Source organism: Vombatus ursinus, unplaced genomic scaffold (genome assembly GCF_900497805.2).
Source record: "Vombatus ursinus unplaced genomic scaffold, bare-nosed wombat genome assembly UNPS02014817.1, whole genome shotgun sequence".
NCBI lineage: Eukaryota > Metazoa > Chordata > Mammalia > Diprotodontia > Vombatidae > Vombatus > Vombatus ursinus.
In genome coordinates this window covers 1,155,998-1,175,836 of record NW_020954595.1, presented here as the reverse complement: position 1 = coordinate 1,175,836, position 19,839 = coordinate 1,155,998, and the positions used below count along the sequence as shown (strand labels likewise).

At 45.8% G+C, this 19,839-nt stretch overlaps 1 protein-coding gene across 2 annotated transcripts in view; it reads left to right on the top strand.

The window, feature by feature from the left end:
• Positions 1–19,839, top strand: part of OXSR1 (oxidative stress responsive kinase 1) — a 98,462-nt gene that overhangs the window by 14,125 nt on the left and 64,498 nt on the right. For both annotated transcript variants that reach the window (XM_027835788.1, XM_027835787.1), the window contains exons 2-3: positions 490–602; positions 6,821–6,929. In XM_027835788.1, the coding sequence (XP_027691589.1) occupies positions 490–602; positions 6,821–6,929 (222 nt within the window). The remainder of the gene's footprint in view (positions 1–489; positions 603–6,820; positions 6,930–19,839) is intronic.

The window sequence follows — 19,839 nt, the reverse complement described above, 5'->3', positions numbered from 1 at the left end:
GTCCTCCTGAGACAGGCCAACAGCCCTCAGTTTGTGTGCTTTGCCGTTGGTGGCATTTAGTGTTTGAATCTAGACCATTAATTAAGAGTCTAATGAGTCAGTCATGTGGTTAATTTTGATTAATATCCAATTGCGTAACTGACACAGATGCCAGAGTCTGTAGGTTGGTTTGTTGGGGGCTCTGGTCCACTGTTACAGGTTTCTTTGTGGAGCCCCTTGTAACTTCACTTCTGTCTAACCCGGTTTGAGAACCACTGGCCTAGGTGACCTTTGTGTATCTTTCTGCCCTACCAGTCTGTGCTATGTTTGTTTACTCATGGACTATTTCTGATGTGCATCTCTTCTTTTTGTCTATTGCTTTATGCAAAATTTAGGCTGGAATTAAGTTATTCACTCCCCATTTGCTTAAATTCTCATGGAGTGCACTGAATGTTAACTTCCAGAATCCTCATACTTTCTTTTAACCACCTCTTTCTTACTATTTTTCAGGAAGTGGAGCAACGGCGGTAGTCCAAGCAGCATGCTGTACCCCCAAGAAGGAGAAAGTGGCCATCAAACGGATAAACCTGGAAAAATGTCAGACCAGCATGGATGAGCTTCTGGTATATACAGAATGTGTTTGCTAGCGTGGGAACCTAACAGAGGCACGAAAACTGGGCTGGAAAGGAATTGAAAGCGTTGTGTGTTTGTTTGTTTCTCATTGATGTGGGCTTTGACTCTTTGTTCCATGATGGGGATCTCTCAGGTGTCAGCAGTCCATGGCCCATTAGCCAGTTTTCATTGGCATGCCAGTTGCTTGTCAATGCCATGCTTGGAAAGGCTGCTGCAGCTGCCAGGGTCAGCAGCTGGCTTGGGTTCCCTTTCTATTTGAAAGGTGGCAGCAGCATGTGATCACCCCTTGTGGGCTCATCTCCTCATCTCCCTCCCCTCCAAAAAAACCTGAGGAAGGACACAGTAGAGACATACTCAAAAGCATAGGAAAAAAACGGAACTCGTTTGGATTTTTGGTCAGCAGCGTGCTCTTGGCGGCTTTGCCATAGGGAGAGAGAAAAGATTGGCTCCCCTGCTACGCAGCTATGTCAAATTTGTCTTTAAATATTTATTTTTAAAATATTTAAAATCTATTAAATGTATTCCATTTTGACCAATATGGACCATGTAGCCTCCAAAAAAATTTTATGGATTTAATTCTCTTAGTTATTGCTTTGAGTGCTCTAAATTTATAGCATTAATACTGATGCTTTATTTAGTTTCCCCCCCACCCCCGGTTCCAAGTAACAATAGCTAGAATTTGTCTGTTTTCAATAATTGTAATAATAATTATTATTATAGTGAGCTAGCATTTATATAGTGCCTGCAAAGTGCCAGGCACTGTGCTGAACATTTTACAAATATCTCATTTGATCCTCACAACAACCTGTGAGGTAGGTGCTATTATTATCCCCATTTTACAGTTGAGAAAACTGAGGCAACAGATTAAATAACTTGCCCAGGGTCACGCAGCTAGGCTGGATTTGAACTCAGGTCTTCAGCCCCAATGTGCTGCCTAACTGCCTATGAATATACTCATTTTTAGTGGATTGAGGAGATGGAAAGTTAGCCCAGTAGGTGCAACCATATATGTGCTCTTACTGATCAGCTAGAGAGGAAAAGAGGCTCATCCTTACTGGTCTTCTCTTCAGACCTGGCAGTCCCGTCCTCAGCAGTGGAAAGAAAGTGATTGGAAGCAGCAAAAGTTAATGAAGGGGGAGGTCCTGAGGCTCGGGCTCTCCCGCATTTTCAGCCATCCACACCAGCCTGTGCCGTCGCAGAATGCTCCGAACTCGTACAGACGGGTCAGCCGTGCCCTGCCGAAGAGGGGAAATCAACCACCTTGCAGTTCCTCTAATCTTTAGGAAGTTTTTCCATAGCATCCGGCATCAGCCGCAACTTCTTTTACCACCCTCTGGAGCTGAGCAGAGAGCTCTGATCCCTTTAGCAGGAGCCTCCAAACTGCTCTTTCCTTCCTTCACTCCAGGCCATAGCCCTTCACGGCTTTGATTCTCCCCTAAGAGTTCTCTTTTCTAGCCACACAATCCTCCTTGTTCCTTCCCCCTTTGTGTGATAGGGTCTCCAGTCCTGGAGGAGTTACTCTACCCAGCTGGCTGCTGTCCTTTCTAAAATGTGGCACCTTGGGACAGCTAGGTGGTGCAGTGGATAGAGCACCTGCCCTAGAGTCAGGAGGACCTGAGTTCAAATCTGGCCTCAGACACACAATACTTACTACCTGTGTGACTCTGGGCAAGTCATTTAACCCCAATTGCCCAGCAAAAAAAAAAAAAGAATAATAATAAAATAAAATGTAGCACCTTCAGAAATGACCTAAGAGAGCAGAGAACACAAAACCCTAACCCTAACCCTCCTACCATCAGGCCAAATACTAATGGGGACAAAAACCTAATCCCGACAGATATTCCCTGATAGGTGAGTGTCATCAGAGGAAATGAGCAGTGTTCAAAAGAAGAAATGCAAACCATCAGTGACCCGTGTTGGGTCCCTTTTTGCCCCCCAACAAAAACTGGTTAGTTTTTCCGACCACCTCTTCCCCTTCCTTGTTATTCTTTATTCTAAGGAATGCTTTCTGGAAGTGGGGAAGAGAGACGAATACATTGGGAAGTTTAGGGGATGTGAAAACACAGATATCAGTGAAAATTTATTTTCACAACAAAACCGCAAACCCTTTTTGTTGTCCTAGGCATTCATCACCACCCAGAGCTTTTTTAGGGCTCTAAGCCTCCTGTGTCCTGTTGTCATTTCTCCTTATCTCCATATCTTACCACCGCCCCACCCCAAGGAAAATCAACTAAAATAAGTAGCTTGACCAGACAGTCCACGCAACATTCTGTCCCCAGAGTTCTTTGCTTAGAGAATGGAGATTGCTCGTTACAGTCATTCAGAATTTGGTGTCCTTTGGGTGTTTTCATTCCATTATTGTAGGCTTTATGATTTTTGGTTACATCACACTCTGCTTCAGTTTAAATAATTCTTCTTCTGTTTCTCTGAATTCTGCAGTCAACAACCATTTATTAAGTGCCTACTATGTGCTAAGCACTGTGCTAAGTGCTAGGACTACAAAGCACAGTCCCTGCCCCTCAAAGAGCTCACCCATCTAATTGGGGGAGGGAAGGCAACATGCAAAGATTTATATGTGAACCAGCTAGATTGGAGATAATATCAGAGGGAAGGCCCTGACATTATGGAGGATACTTTTTGCAGAAGAATGGATTTTTTTTTTAAGAGTGCAGTATCTTTCACTTTTTGGGGGGGGTGGCAGTTGGGGTTAAGTGACTTGCCCAAGGTCACACAGCTAGTAAGTGTCAAGTGTTTGGTCAAATGCCGGATTTGAACTCAGGTACTCCGGACTTCAGGGCTGGTGCTCTTTCCACTGCGCCACCTAGCTGCCCCTCTTTTTACTTTTAAATGCTGTATTAACATTAACTGTTGTATTAGACCATGATTTTGTTGCCTTGCCTTGCAATGATGACCTCATTTGTGTTGCTGCAGTTACTGGGGTTTTTTGATTCTATGTTCTTCAACCTGCATCACTTTGCACATATCTTTCTGTGTTTCTCTGAATTCTTAATATGTCATTTCCTATGGCACCCTAATGTTCCTTTACATTCATACAGCATAATTCATTCAGTTGGTCTTCAACTGTTAAACATATATTTCTTCCCAGCTTTTTGTTTTCACAAATAATGCTACTAAGAACCTTCATATACAAATAATGCTACTAAGAGCCTTCATATATGTATAGATTTTATCTTCTTGTCAAAAACCTCCTAGTGGAATCTTTTTTTTTTTAATTAATTAGTTTATTATTAGTTTTTAACATTCACCTCCATAAGCTTTTGAGTTCCCAATTTTCTCTCCCTTCTTCCTCTCCCCCTTCTTCCTCTCTCCCCTCCCAAAGATGGCATGCAATCCAATATAAGCTCTACATACACATTCCTACTAAGCATATTTTCACATTAGTCATGCTGTAAAGAAGAATTAGAACCAATAGGAGGAACCACAAGAAAGAAGAAACAAAATTAAACAGAAGTAAAGAAGAGGGCAAATATGCTTCGATCTGCATCTAGACTCCCTAGTTCTTTCTCTGGATGTGGACGGCATTTTCCACCCTGAGTCCTTTGGAGATGAGAAGACTGGATTTTAGCTAAGCCTTAAAGGAAGCTAGAGAAGTCTAGAGGCAGAGATAAAGGGGAGCATATCAAGCCCGGAGGCCTGCCAGTGAAAATTCCTGGAATCAGAAGATGGAGGGGTCGAAAGGAAGCCAGAATAACTGGATGGTAGAGGCAGAGTAGGGCTTGAGGAACAGGAGGTGGGTGAGGAGGGCCGAGGAAGGCCGCTGAAAGCCTAAGAGAGAATTAGCAGAATTACCACTTCTTACCCCGCAGGAACATCGTGTTATGTCTTCATACCACAGTTTACTTGGCTGTTTCCCAGGAGTTAGACCCCACCGTTGTTTCCAGTTCCGGGCCTGTTAGGAGGATTTTGGTGAATTTTTATTTGTGACAGAGCGTTTTTTTTCCCCACACAGTCATCAGTGATTTGCATTTCTTCTTTTAAAAACTGTGCATTTCCTCTGAGGACACTCGCCTATCAGGGAATGCCTGTTGGGATTAGATTTTCTTCCCATTGGTATTTGATTTTGATCTGTCCACTTCCCCACTTGATGGTTTTTCTTACGCCAGCCGCAAGGATTTCGTATGTGCAAAACCTGTTTAATTTTAGGTGGTCAGGTCTCGTTTGGGGGTCGGTTTTTCTCTTGCCCTTTTCACATTAAGAAATCTCCCCTGATTGTCGTTGTGAAAGATCCTGACGCTTTCAGAGAACCTGCCTCTCCTGTTCAGCCATTGTCACTTCCCTTTACAGCTGGAATGTGTTGATGAATTCTCTGTGCATCCACATTGGGCTCTAGTATTTCACCTTTTCTTCTTCTTTTTAGTGTCTGCTTGTGTCTTCAGAATTTCATTGTTGAGCGCAAAATATCTCCCTTGTTTTAATCTCCTCCAGCAAAGTTTTAAGTCCTTGGATCCTTTCTCAGAACCCACTGAAATGTGTACTTCCCACATCTCAACTGTGTCATCTTTCCTTTCCTTCTTTATTAATCGATCAGTTAAAAGTCATTGATTGGGGCGGCTAGGTGGCGCAGTGGATGGAGCACCAACCTAGGATTCAGGAGGACCTGAGTTCAAATCCGACCTCAGACACGTACTAGCTGTGTGACCCTGGGCAAGTCACTTAACCCCATGCCTAGCCAAAAAAACAAAAACAAACAAAACAAACAGAAAAAAGTCATCAATTAAGCAACCACTGTGTGGCAAGCGCTGATAAGGAAAAGACAAAAAGAAAAACCCCTGTCCTCTGAGAGCTTACTTTCTTTTGGGAAGGGAGAAGGGAATAAGCATTTGTAGAGCACCTACTGTGTGCCGGGCATGGTGCTGAGCACTTTTACAGATATGTTCAAATATATGCACATAAAAGATTTCTCTTATTTGTTTTCTTCTTGATTTTTTTTTTCATTTTTTAAAGAAACTCTTAATTCCTCCAGTAACCTCAGCCTTTTCGCCTTCTCTGGAGGAGAACACACAGTGCCCCCTGTGCATTTGGAAGTGCTTCTGGGGGCAGAGGAAGCACAAACAGTGGACGCCGCCAAGACTCTTTGCCTTTTGTCTTAGATTGGCACGAGATCCTCTGTTTGGTTCCTCTCCGGACAGGTGGTGTCTTTGGCACGTCTCTTGGCCGTGCCAAGGCTTTGTCAACAACATAAGTGATTTGTTCTAGAGAGCAGCACTGGCCTTTGTTGCTAGACGAGGTGCTGGCTTCATTAGTAGATTGTTGATCTGGAGCCAGAGGCGCCCAGCAGATCTCTCGGGACTTGAAATAGCAGTTGGGGGACCTTGTTGTTAACCTCATTTCTCAGTGCAGTGCCTCTTGACATTTCTCTTCATCATCATCCCGAGATCTTGGTTAGGTAAAGACCCAGAATTGTTTAGGCTTATGGAGCCAACAGTTTGATCTAAAAGAATTATCTGGTGATGTAATTATAATTACCCCTTAAAAACGTGGCCTTTTATTATATTTTATTGATATTTCATAATCAGAAAAAGACTTAAATTTCTCTTTTTAAAATTTCATCTTAGAGAAAGAGCTTGTTGAAGTCTTGTAGGGTTTTATTTCTTTCTGTTTTTACTTTTTTAGAGAGAAAACTTTTCATTTCAGGTGGAATCTTAAAATAGTGCCACCTCATTAAACCTTGGTCACAATAATGATTCTGTTGCTTTTAAATCTTTGGTTTAGAAACAGGAAGGTAGTGCTGAGGTGGTGTGATCTTTGTCTGTAAGGTCAGTAAGTGGTGGGGCCGGGAGGGCAGTGGAATCTGGCCTGGGTCTGTCCACAAAATGAGGGATGGCTTGGGTGGATGGTTTACTGAGGTTCCTTCCAACTTTAAAATTATGGAAGTCTAGACAAAGTTCTGTAAGAAATAGGGAGAACAAAGACTGAATTTAAGCTGGGCCACCATAAGCAGACCCCATGGAAGGTCTCAACTGTAGAGGGAAACAGCCTTTTGAAGTTGTGGCAGGAGTGTGTTCCTAGGAGGCAGCCCGTCCTAACGGGTGAAGGTGGGAGAGGGCGAGACAAACTCCAGGAGAGGTTGGTCACCCAGCCCAGCAGAGTTGGGGAGAGAGTGGAAGCAGAGAAACAGAGCAGGGAATCTTGGTCTCAGATCTTAGCCATGCGTGCCTCACTGCTTGCTTTGTTTTTTCTTTTACAGAAAGAAATTCAAGCCATGAGCCAGTGCCATCATCCTAACATTGTGTCTTACTATACGTCCTTTGTGGTGAAAGATGAGCTTTGGCTAGTGATGAGGCTGCTGAGTGGAGGTAAGGATGGCCCATTTTGTCATGACTTCAGTTGTTTAGTTATGTTTGCTAATGAGATGAATGGATCAGGAAATGCCAGGCTCCCCCCTTTTTTTTTTCCCTGGGGGCTAACCCCTCTTTTTTACGTAGTGCTTACAGGTGACATCGCTCTTCTCCCTTAGGGGCTTCGGGTTTAAGGGCAGCAGGCCTCCTGAGCGTCTCCAGCCTAATTTTGTGGGGATTGAGGGATAGGCTCAAGGGCAGTCCATTAGTCAGGTGCATATGAATTGATTACACAGCCCGAGGTGCTGCCTCAGCTCAGTCAGCTTGGGACATCTCACACAGGGCCCTGTTCAAGGGGACTGCTCTGCCGTCTTTGTTGATAACTTGGAATGAAAGCAAAGATTTATGCCAGCGAATCTGTTAAGGGCCTGCTGGTTTGAGGTCATGTTGCCTACTTATCCAGTCTGCCAGTGACCGATACAGAAACAGCCTTTCTAAGACTTTGTGCTGGCCCAAAGCAAAGTTTACCTCCGCATGAAGCACCTCATTGACAACAGAAGTCTTCGGTCCCAGAAGGAATAGCCTCTTGTCATGGATCTTTTTTTGAGGAGGTTCCTGCTTAAGGGTGTGTTGGACCAGATGATTCAACTCAAATTCTGATTCTTTAGACTTCTCACCTCAAAGAAAATAGTTAGAGAAAAGTGTGTGGAAGAACGTAGAGTCCAAGCAGGACAGATCCTGTATATTAAAGGTATCTCACTCATCACCCGGCAATTAAATGACCTCTTGAGGTTAACATGGTCTTCCAGCCTGTCTCATCTACCTTTGAGCAGATTAACACCGAAGTAGGAAAAGAATCTACCTTAATGAAGTGATGGTAGATAATTATTTTGGTTTAAATATATAAAGGGAGAAATGTTACTTTTTTGTTTTATCTAAGTGCTACATGAATGTAGGTGAAATAGTTGTTTCTTAAAATATATTTCTGTATTGAAATCATTAGATAAGGTGCTCCATCAGAAGAGAAAATTGATAGTGACAGGAAAGAGGTAGGAAGACTTGGCAGGGAGAATCCCTTGTCCCGATGTTGTGAATCCCTCTCTGCCATGACCTTCCTCGTCCAATACTAAGGGTAGATAGACTACCAGGATGGACCTAACTGAAGTACCGATTTTATGGCTTTAGATAAGGAGCTGCTAAGAATTTTTACTTATTAGACATGAGAAAAAATATTTTCTGACCTGTCTGACTAAGTTCTGAGATGACCTCAGACTTGTGAAATTTTTGGTCAGAGCCCCTGATTAAGGTAATTTGTTATGGCTTGAGGATTGCTGCAGTCTGTGTCAATGGAGGGGTTGCTGACGTTGCTGCAATCATGGATCGTCTCAGATAGAAACGGTGCCCAAGGCACCGCGGCCCACGCAGGAGGTGTCGGCTAAGGCCGTAGTGACATGGCGGGTGCAGGGTAGGGCAGGAATATCTGGAAGCACTGGTGGAGCAAAGAGTTAAATGGCCTCTGGTCTAGATTTGTGCCCTCCTGTGTTCAGAGATACAATTCTCGCGTGCTCTACTCTGGTTATTTTAGTTGGTGGAATTCAGTTCTGTAAACATGGTCAGTGAGCTGGCTGAGAGGTTTTCCGTATGTGTCATTTGCCTCCTTGTTACATGGCTGTAACTCACAGTTCTCAAAGGCCGTGCCAGTAAGCTTTGTTAGGTTCTACCAAGCTGGAAAGCTTTTGAGGGTGGGCCCCGTGCCAGACCAGGCTGGCAGCTGTGCCTCAGCAGCAGCATGTTTTGACCACTGAGTGATGAATTCTCGGTTTGTGGCAACCCATGGAACAGATAAAAATGTGAAAAAATGGCCCTTGGTCCTTTCTGTGACAGTAAGCTGAAGGTAGAATCACTTCTTTGGGTACGTTTAAGAATCTTTTTACTGTGGAGTGTGAAATTATCCCCACAGCTAGTATGTAGCTAGCCATCTGTTTTCTAAGGATGTTGGGGCTAGCTCATTTGACTTAAGTGTTGGTAAGGTGATCGGGCCAGTGAGCTTCACCCAGACAGTTATACCCTGTGCCCCTAATTCTAGCCCCGCCCATTTTGGGGAAGTACTCCAGGAGGGCCAGGTGAGAAAGTGTAGGTCACTCAGAGCTATCCCGGTGTTTATTGGGGAAAAACACACAATTCACAAATAGCTTTGTAGGCAATCTCTCTGCCAGGCAGTTTTTTTTCACACTGTGGCCTGAGAATCTTCCTAAGGTACAGACAGATCTGATCAGATATTTGGGGGGCTTAGAAACCTCATATGGCCTTTATCTCTTCCATGTTCTTTCTGTTCTCATCTTTCTTAGCTTTGTATAAGAATGATCTCCACACATTGAGGACATATATGAAAATATTAGAAGGGAGCAGATTTTCCCAAAGGATCGTTCAGAGCAGATAACGTCTTTGCAGTTGCAGATTTCACTTAAAGCGTAGAAAACACAAGCTCAAGTGTGTTTTGTTTGCTGTTTTGTACAGAGTTGTGCAAAATGTAGCTTCAAGGCTGATGAAATAAATGCAATGACCAGTCTTGGTCTTAGAGGACATAGGATGAAAAAGACATTTCCTTCCTTTCCAGAATACGCTCTGCTCAGGCCTCTAGTGGTGCTCCTTGACCCTGGCCTTCGCATCTCACAGCCCTTGCCATCATCCCCCATCACTCTTTCCGTCACTTTTTTTTTTTAGTCGCTTGGCGGCACGCCCTTTCTGAACATCCCCGCACCCCCACCTTGCCCGTCTTGGCCAACAGATTTGCTTCCTTCTCTTATCCCTTCGCTCACTCTAATCTTCAGTCTCTCCCTATTTCCTGGTTACCTCCCTGTTCCCTAAAAACATGCCCACATTCTCCTCCATCCTTAAAAAACTTCAGCTTGGGAGCTACTGTGATGGGTGGCGTGATTGATTTAATAAAGTTTAGAATCTGCTCCTGGATAGAGAGAGAGCTTCCTTTTCTTTTCTGGTACCTAATATTGTCACAGTCAGTCTCCATCAGTGCTGGATTTCAAAATTTTCTGCCAGCTTGTTTTTCTTTTGTGATATTCTCATTGTCTTGTGATTTTGATTTTGTTTTCTCTTTTCATATGTTTGAATAAGAATATGGGCAGTTTAGCCTTTTTCAGCTAAGTAGTTAGGCTAGTAAGAGGGTTATATCAGAGAGTCTTCGGGAGGCCCGAAGGGCAAGGCCAGGGTAGTGTTCTTTTTGGTAGGGACAATGTTTGGGGAGGAATTAAGGTTCAATTTAGGGAGCTAGTCAGGAGGATAGTGAGGCTTGGAGGTACACAGGTGTTTAGGGTGTAATTTACAGTTAGTGATAAGGTTAAAGAAAACAGGGGTTGTGAAGACCCCCGTGTGATGGCGGTGCGTTTTACTGTGGCGCTGCAGGCTGAGGAGGCCTCAGGGACCCTGGAAAGCTGCACTCACTCAGTGCCAGCGGCACCACGTTCAGGGTCTTTTTTAGCTCACAGTAGTAAAGAGTAAAGTGACAAGATTATGTTTCCTTCTGTTACCTGAGGGTCTGTGTGCTGCGAAGCAGATCCAGAAGGGAGCATCATTTACTCTCTTTTGATAGCTTAAAAGTCTGTGAAGCCTCTTCCCTGCCCCTCAGAATCCCTGTTTTAAAATATGTCCTTTTGATGTGTTTTCAATTGGTGTAGAATTCTGAGACCAGCAGGATGTCTTTGGGTTATCCAGTGTTTTCAGAAACTTTTCTTTAAGTGGTTTCATCTCTTGTTTTTCCAAGTCTCTAGTGTCCATCTCCTGTTGGGTCTTAGGACTCATCCATTAGTCATTTAGCTTAGTATCTTAGTGTCTTAGAAAGATACATTTATGCCCAGTATGCCAAGAGATTGGGATAAAGCTTTTCATAGCAAGATTCCTAATTTTGCCAATAATGGAATTAGTTTAGTTAGTGATAGTTTTAGAAAGCAACAGTTGCTTTAAATATGCCCCCTGTATTCACCTTTGTAGGGAAAAGGCCCAGTTAGTTTTAAATGGCTGGACTTTTAGAAGATGTTTATTGCCACCTGTTTCCTGCATAACTGAGAGTATGCACAGGTGCCAGAGGGGGCGTTGGTGTTCTGTACACGCAGTAGACAGTGAATTCAAGTACAGTCCAGCCTGGGGAGTGGACATCAGACTGGCTTGGAAATGTTATTTTCAACAAAGAGGCAGTGATGGGTTTGGGTAATGGCAGCACATGGAGTGTCTTGTCAGGGCCTGGGTTGAGATGCCTGTGAGGAAGTGCGCATGGAATTTGTCTGATCTTTGTCTGCATGACGGGGTTGTTTGTACCTCTCTGGGTGCTTGTCTGGTACCTGATGAGTGAGACCTTCCTTGTGTTCTGTGTGGCAGCTTATCCAGCCCTTCTGAGTACTTGGCAGATATGGTTTGTTTGAACCAATTAAAGGATTTGATAAAGACCATGGAGGAGGTCAGCTGTCACCTTAGTCAGGACGAGGACGAGAACGTCAGTGAGGGCTGGACTTGACGTCCCCATCCCAAGGCTTCCATCCCTACTCGGATGGTTCCTGGGGCCTCGAGTTGAGGCCAGCCAGTTTCCTGTTCTCTGAGCCTGCTTTCATATCTCGGTATTGGGAATAATAATTCCCTCACGAGTTGTGGAGAGGATGGAATGAAAGGATGTACAGAAAAGGCCATGCAGATGCTAAAGAGGATGATGTGAATCAGGAGGAGCGGCAGAGGTAAGACTCTTTCCAAGGAAAGCTGTTTTCTTCCTTTCAAGAGACTCCCACTCTCCCTCATAGCCAGGGTGGGAAAGGCTTCCAGAGCAGGAGAGAGCCACCGGGGGGCATGGGCCAACCTTCGCTCTGGCCCCTGTGTGGATGAGTCCTAGAGTGAGGGCAGAGCTGGGTCAGGTGGGAGAGGTGCTGCAAAAGCATCATCTCCTGATTGGCTGGGGATGATGCAGGAGATGGAAAAGTCAAAGTTGAACCTAGTAGATAAAAATCAGGAAGACCCGAGTTCAAATCCTGTCTCAGACCAGACATTTGACACTTACTAGCTGTTTGACTCTGGGCAAGTCACTTTACCCGTCCCAGTCTCAGTTTTCTCCTCTGTAAAATGGGGATTCCTCCCTCCCAGGGTTATTGTGAGGATCGAATACGATAATAATTATAAATCACTTTGCAGTAGGTATTAGTTGTTATTAGGGGATTGAGGGCAGAGGAAGGCTGCCCTTCCCTTCTCTCCAGGCGGGGTGGCAACGGGCCCAGGGCATGTCCTCCAGAGAAGTCAGTCTGTGTGAGTTCCAGAAGATGGAGTCTGACAAAAAGCGTAGGGTCTCAGAGGATGTGGATTGAACCACAGAATTGTGGTTCCCAGTGTCGGTGACAGCGGGAGGCCACAACAGGATGGAGCCCAGGAAGAGGGAGTGTGCAAACTGCATTTTTGTGTCTGTAGGCCCTTGACTTTCAGCGTTAGGGGACCTGACGTGGGCAGTTTGCTAGCCTTGGAACAAGGCTGGCCCAGCTGTGAGGTAATCATTGGCTCAGCAAAGGGAGGGGACCATCCAATGAGTGGGGTCTTAACTTGGGGCCCATGAACTTGTTTTTAAAATAGTTTCATAACTTTTTCTTTAAGTATACTTGGTTTCCTCTGCAATCATGCATATTCTATTTTATGCATATAAAAGCATTCTGAGGAGTCTGTAGGGTTCACCAACTGTTGGGGGATTCGTGACCCACAAAAAGGCTAAGAATCCCAGGCCTCGTTGAGATTGTCTGACCAATCCCAGGTATTGTGCAGCTCGTCTGGCCTTTTCTCTCTGGGTCCACTCCAGAACAGTCCTTGTCCGGGTTGTGAAACGCCAATGTAAATATAAAATCCTTCCGTTGGGCTGAAGAAGTCAACTCCACTGACACAAAATGCAGGAAGAAAGGCTGGATGTCACTGTGCCTTAGAAAAATGCAGGTATTTCAGAAGCTGCAAACAGCACCGTAATGATGGCGGATGGCGCTGGGGAAGTAGGATGGGCGCTGTCCACACACTTGAAGGCCACTCAGGCACATTTTGCTTGGCTCGAGGCAGTAGACCGAGGCAGATTTCAGCTTGATGAAATGGAAACCTTCCTAACATTTAGAACTATCCAAGAGTGGAGTGTTGGTTTCCTCTTCATAGAGAGCTTCAAAGGAAGCTTGTTGAGGACAGTGGAGAGGGACATCTCAGTCCTTCATGAGTTAGACAGCATAGCCCTGGAGGTTCTAGAATTCTGAGTGGGGCTTTAAATCGCTGTGGAAATTGAGGTCCATGGGCACGTTGTATTCAAGGGAGCAGCAGGAGCAGAGGCTTAGATGCTTAGAAATAGTAGCTAACTTTTGTGTAGTGCTTTAAAATTTGCAAAACACCACAAAAATTTGTGGATGAGGAAACTGAGGTACATAGGGGTTAAGTGACTTGCCCAGGGTCACACAGCTAGCAAGTGTCTGAGGCTGGATTTGACTTTAGGTCTTCCTGACTATAGACCCAGTGCTTTCTATAAACTACACCTTATTTTGGGCTACCCAAAACCCTGGGTATTCAGTGGTGTAATTTAAGCTTAAGCTCTCTTGAAGGGAAAGCCAAATAATCATTTGCAAGTTTTATTAGCTCCCAACTGTGATTGAAGACATTTTTAATCAGTAGTTTTAAAAATCTTGTTCTGTTGAAAGAGAAAAATACCTGGTAGATGTTGAAAGGTGAGTCTCTGCAACATAGAATTACAAAATCAGAGTTTCAAGGACCTTCCAAGGTCATAGAATTCCAGAAAATTAATTCCAGCGGTCTGCTTTGTTTCCAATGCCTTGCTGTGCTGTTTCTGGGGTACACGACAGTACCCTTCATCATCTTCTTTACCAAGAAAGGCGGTGCAGCAGTGATTTTTGCCAGCAAGCTCTACCTTGTAGATGAGTTAAAAGAAAATCGCCAAATTGCTCTTGGCTACGGGGGTCACACAGTGTACTTTAAAATAAACTAACGAGTCTGATCTTGAGTCTTTATTCATCCCTTATGACTCCAGTCGAGTTAAGTTTGACAGTGAGTGGCTGACACCTTTGCCCCTCTTATCTTCTCTGTCCTGTCTGCCCTCACCCCTAAGCTTTCCTCCTTGCCCTTCTGGCAAGGAGGAAAGCTCCTCCTTTCTGGGCCAGATTTATCAAGAAGACAACTCTTCCCTTGTCTTTCTTTTTTTTTTTTGGAGAGGCAGTTGGGGTTAAGTGACTTGCCCAGGGTCACACAGCTAGTCTTAAGTGTCTGAGGCTGGATTTGAACTCAGGTCCCCCTGAGTCCAGGGCCAGCGCTGTATCCTCTGCACCACCTAGCTGCCCCTTCCTTTCTCTTTCCTAGAGAAAGTAAAACATAGGCAGCATGCCGAAGGTTTTCTAGAGACATTGGTTATTGGCTGGTCTCTATGTTGTGTTGTATTAACTGGTATAAGGAAGACAAAGTCATAAAAATATGTAAATTATGACAGATAAGAATGGGATGAAATCTTTGTCATTTGGTCCCCCTGACTCCAGGGTCGGTGTTCTATCCACTGCACCATGTAGCTGCCCCTGATTATTAACATTTGTGAAAAACATAAATACAATGCAGCTTTTCTAAGCGTTATATTCTAAGAATTAAAAAAAATGATTCTTCTCCCTTAAAAGATGGCTGACCCTGGCCATAGTTACGTAGTCAAGAACAGACCTTGTGTTTTCATTTGGACCAGCTCATTGGGCCGTTTGTCACTTCCTTGGTGGCCTGTAGGTTAATCTGCACTGTGTGCTGTTTGGTGGGGAGGGGGAGTGTCTGACTGTCCCTAACGCTGTTTGGTGGTCTTATGACCCAAGGATTTGTTTTAGGTAACTAATCTGGCGCTCCCTTTCAGTAGGGTAGCTAGCCTCTGTGTGTAGCCCAATCCATCTTGGAACCTTTGGTGTGATTTGGTGGTTGGGTTAGGAGTCTTTGGAACCATTTTTAATTGAATAAAGCTTTAGTGTATTTCTTGTCTACTCCCATGTTTGACTTTGGCTCTTCTCGGTTATTGACAGTCACTATTTTTTTTTTGACAGTTACTAGTAAGTACTGAAGATTTGCTTTGTGTCTACACTAGGCACTCCTTTATTTGCTAACCCTAGAACATTGTGTGAGAGGTATAAAAATTATGAGTTATGATGCACACAGATAAGTAAAATATAGAGAAATTTATATCTGGTGCCTGGGGGCACCCCTTCAGCTGCCCCAAAGAATGACTACCCCAAGTACAAAGTACCGTGTGGGTCCACATCCCTTAAAACCGTACGTTCGACGTTGCCACAGGTGCAGTTGTCGTTAATACTCAGGACACAGTTAATGTAAAGCAAAGGCCTTTAATGAAAGGATAGAGTAAGAAAAAGAGCAACAAGATGTTCCCTTGTAAGTTGTTACTGTCCCAGTGGGAAGAGGCAGCTGGTGGTGTGAGAGTAGAATGAGGAGCCTGGAGTCAGGAAAACCAGTCTGGATGACCAGCCTTGGGCCCCCGGAGAAGCTGCTGACCTCTTGTAAATCAACAAGCATCCATCAAGAGCCAGCACCTTGCCAAGTGGTGGGGATACAAAGAAGGGCCAAAGACGTCCCGGCCCTCGAGGGGCTCACGGTCTAATTCTGGGGAGGGGGGGCTTGAGAAGGGATGAAAAGATTTCAAAGAGCTACCATACTGAGTGAGTCAGGGAATTGATTAGGGAGGTAGCTGAGGAAGGATTGCCCTGCGGCAGTGAGGGCCTAGTTGAGATTATGTAACTCGTAGTGGACCCAGTCAGCTCAGTGTCTTGATTTTCTTCTCGCTCTGTTCAGCAGATGCCGTGGATGTTGGCAGAAGGCCAAGGCTTGGCAGGGCAAAATTGCTGATGGGATAATGGGGCAGAGAACTTGAGAGAGGACAGTGGAGAGTTGGACAGCTTCACTAAGGGGTTGAGATAGAGAAGGGAGGAGAGTATAACCTGGGAAGGGCATTTGGCTTGGAAAGAACTGAGTAGCGAAGGGGTTTGGGTGAGGATGAAGAACAGAGTTAGGGGCTATAAGGCAGAGGGAGAAGGGGGATGATACCAGATCAGAGAAGGGAATTTCAGAGTTCGTGAAATGGAACCCATGGGGTGATGTCAAGACCACGGGATCACCATCTCAGAGTGTGACTGTGAGGTCAGGGGTTGGGGAGGAGAGAAACTGTGTGAGAGGGTACTGACCTCATTGAGGAGGAAAGGAGAGTGTCCTAGGGAGCTGTAGACAGCAGCTGCCAGAACCACGATCGGGTGATAATTAGGTATTGGATAAACCTGAAACAAGCAGGTGTTGCTGATTTGTGGGGGTAGAAGGAGATCCTAAAGATGTCTGTGGAGAGCGAGGAGTATTACTCCAGGTCATGACCATGTCTCAGGGGTTGTGAGTTAAAGGGTGACCAGGGAGACTGGGTCCTCTGGAGGGAGCTGGGTTTCAGTGAGTACAAAAAACAAAGGCAAAGATTTACGATGAAAGCAATTTTGTTTCCTATGGAAATATTCCAGAATGGGATGTAGGAGGAGATAGGAATAAGGGAACAATCTATGGGGAATGCAGAATGGAGTTTGAACTGTAGCAGCCTGGGGGTTCAGAATCAGCCAGCTGGGGAGGGCATGATGGGGTGGGAGTATGTTAATCATTGAGGGGTCCAGTGCAGGTAGATTCTCAGGGTGGATTTGGTCCTGGCAGTTGAGGGGGAGGGGGATTGTAGAGCCAAGAAACCACTGCAGAGTTGTGGGAGGCCCCAGAGAGGCTGCTTGGAGCTCGTCTGTCACTGTCCAGGGAGCTTGGGAAGCTTCCTTCCCTGTAAGATGGTCATGATGACAACAGCACCCACCTTGAAGGGTTGTTGTGAAGGTCAGACGAGATTCTGGATGGAGAGTGCTTTGCAAACCTTCACGTGCTGTGGACGTGTGAGCCATTGTTACCGAGAGTAGACGTTCTTCTAGTAGCCATACACGGTCAGCACACGTGGAGGACATACACAGGGAACACGTGTGCTTCGGATGTGTGTAGGGGCAGCTCCTGCCTCCCATGCTCCCCGATGCCATCCGTCATTCTTTGCTTCCTGCTCATCTCGACCTGTCCCTAGCAGCCCGCCCTCGGCTGAGCTCTGAGTTTCTCTTGCTGTTCGGCCAGACGACTTGCCTCTGCTACATGCCCCTCAGCTGCTCCCAGATTCTGCTCAACTGAAAGCCTTAGATTTTTCTTCCTCAGGAGAAGAGTGGGTGCCGTTCTCCTTGAGCTGAAGGCCCATCTGCCTTTTCTTCCCTTAGCTCTTTTTGAAAAGGAAGATGCTCTTGCTGGAAGCAGCAGAAAATCTTGGTTCTGCTTCTCCTCTCTGGTCCCCTCCAGGCCTTGGCTGGAGGTCTGGCTCTCTAGGCCCAGACTCTGAAGCCCTTGTGCACCAAAAGCAGGGCCCTTCTAACATCTTCTGGCCCAATATTTTCTCCAGACTGAAGTCTTAACCCATGGGTTAATTAATGGAGCATTCCCCATACTTGCCAGTCTTAGTCTCTGATGGCTGAACTGCAAACCAGGGGCGGGTTATTTGACCAGTAATGAGCAAAAGGCGCAGGTTTCAGGGTTCCTTGGTTTTCAGACCTCAACCCTCTTCAGATCTTTAATGGACCAACAAATATTTAAGCCCCTGCTGCATGTTAGGTCTTGTGTTTTGCAGTGGGACATACGGAGACCAAAATTCCAGTCCCTGACCTTAGGGAGTTTACTCGAGGGACAGATTTATTGTCTGCTTCCCCTGCTCAGCCACATTCCTGACCCCTTCCGAGGCTGAGGGGCCGACCCTGAAGCATGGGGAGGGCCCCGAGGCACATCCTTATGTCCTTTCACAAGAGAAGGCAAACCAGATTCTCTGGGAGGGAGCTGATTAGCATCCGTGTCATTAGGGGATGGAGGCGGGGTCAGGGAAGATTTTAGCGGGGAGGAGCTTGAGCAACAGAAAATAGGGAACCGCGCTGAGGCCCCCATAGAGAGAATGATGGGAAGAACAGCAAGGTCTTGAGGAAGGAGCCTTATCGGTCCATCCACGAGCATTTATTAAGCTTCTCCTGCCGAGTGCCAGGCACTGCCAGCTGCAGGGACTGCAAAGTGAAAAATTAAACAGGCCCTGCCTTAGGGAGCTTCCATTCTGTTGGGGGAAACGGTGTACCCAAAGTAAAAACAAGGTGATCATGGGACCTGGGGAGGAAGTGCTGAACTCCAGGGAGGCTTCCTGTAGGAGACAGCATTTGAATGGGGCTTGTTGGGAGAGGAAGGAGGGAGTGCATTCTAGGCACGGGCTGGGGAACAGTCTGTTCACAGGCCCAGAAATTGGAGATAGAACGGCCTCACCGAGGAGCCACTAAGAGGCCGGTTTGGCTGGAACTTAGAGCGAGGGAAGGGCAGGGAGGGAGCCCTGGAGCTTTTGAACAAGAGAGGTCTTTGAAGCCCACCCTAGCTCACTGCCCTATCTGTGCTGCTGAGGAAACTGAGTGTGGAGACTTTGTGACTTCCCCAGGGTCCCCAGGCTGGATTCAGCTTCGGGCTGAGAAATCTGAGTCCTCCTGGTGCCCGCCTGGGGTGGGCTGGGGTGCAGTGCGGGCAGGCACGATCAGAAGGAGCCGTTATAAGGAGGAGGCTCTTCTGTTTGAAGGAAGAGAGAGCTCACACGGAAAGTGGGGTGTCATTCTGGGGGCTCTAGAAATACTCCTCCCACATATTTTGTTTAAGAGGTTAAATGGCAAATTAGCACCTCTTTGATCATTGCAATGGACTTTACAAAATATGCTTTTTATGAAGTAAAGGAATTTAGATTCTGTTGATGGCTTTAGAAGTTAGAAGGAAACTAGTCAAGTCAACAAGCCTGAGTTAAAAGCCTGCTACGTGCCAGGCACTGTGCTGAGCGCTGGGGATACAAAGAAAGGTCCAAAAGACAGTCCCTACCTCCAGGGCTCCCGGTCTAATAGGAGACACTGCATGGAAACAACTATGTGCAGCTAAGCTCTAGACAGGCCGAAATGGAGACAGTCAGCGGAGGGAAGTCACTCACATTAATGAAGGGTGATCAGGAAAGGCTTCTTGCGGAAATTGGGATTTTAAATTGAGACTTGAAGGAAGCCAGGAGGTAGAGGAGAGGACGAAGACCATTGCTGCCCAGGACACGGCCAAAGAAAAGGCTCAGAGTGGAGAGTCAAGTGTGAGGAACAAGCATCTGTGGAATCCTGTTTAAAACAAGTGAGGCCTGTGAAATTCCAAGAGACTTTCTACTCCTAGCTTTAACTCTTAGCAGTTCTTCCGATCCAGATGCTGTTTAGTAGGAATTCTATTTTTATACTGGCCTTCAGTCAATAAGCATTTAAGAGCCTTTGTGCCAGGCCCGGTGCTAAGTTCTGGAGATTCAAAGAGAGGCAAAAGACAGGGTGTTCACAATCTAATGGGGAGACAGCAAACACGTGTATACACAAGCTAGATACAGGCTCAGTAGGAGATAATTAACAGAGGGAAGACACTACACTTAAGAAGTATTAGGAAAGGCTTCCTGTAGAAGATCTGAAGTTTTAGTTGAGATGAAAAGGAAGGCTGGGAAGTCAGTAGGGGGGGATGAGGTGGGAGAGTGTTCCAGGCCTGGGGGATGCCAGAGAAAATGCCTGGAGCCAAGAGGTGGAATGTCTGGTTGGTGGAACAGCCAGGAGACTAGTGTCACTGGATTGAAGAGAGAGAGAGTGTGTGTGTGTGTGTGTGTGTGTGTGTGTGTGTGTGTGTGTGTGTGTGAGTGTGTGAAGACTGGTGGAATGTCTGGTTGGTGGAACAGCCAGGAGACTAGTGTCACTGGATTGAAGAGAGTGTGTGTGTGTGTGTGTGTGTGTGTGTGTGTGTGTGT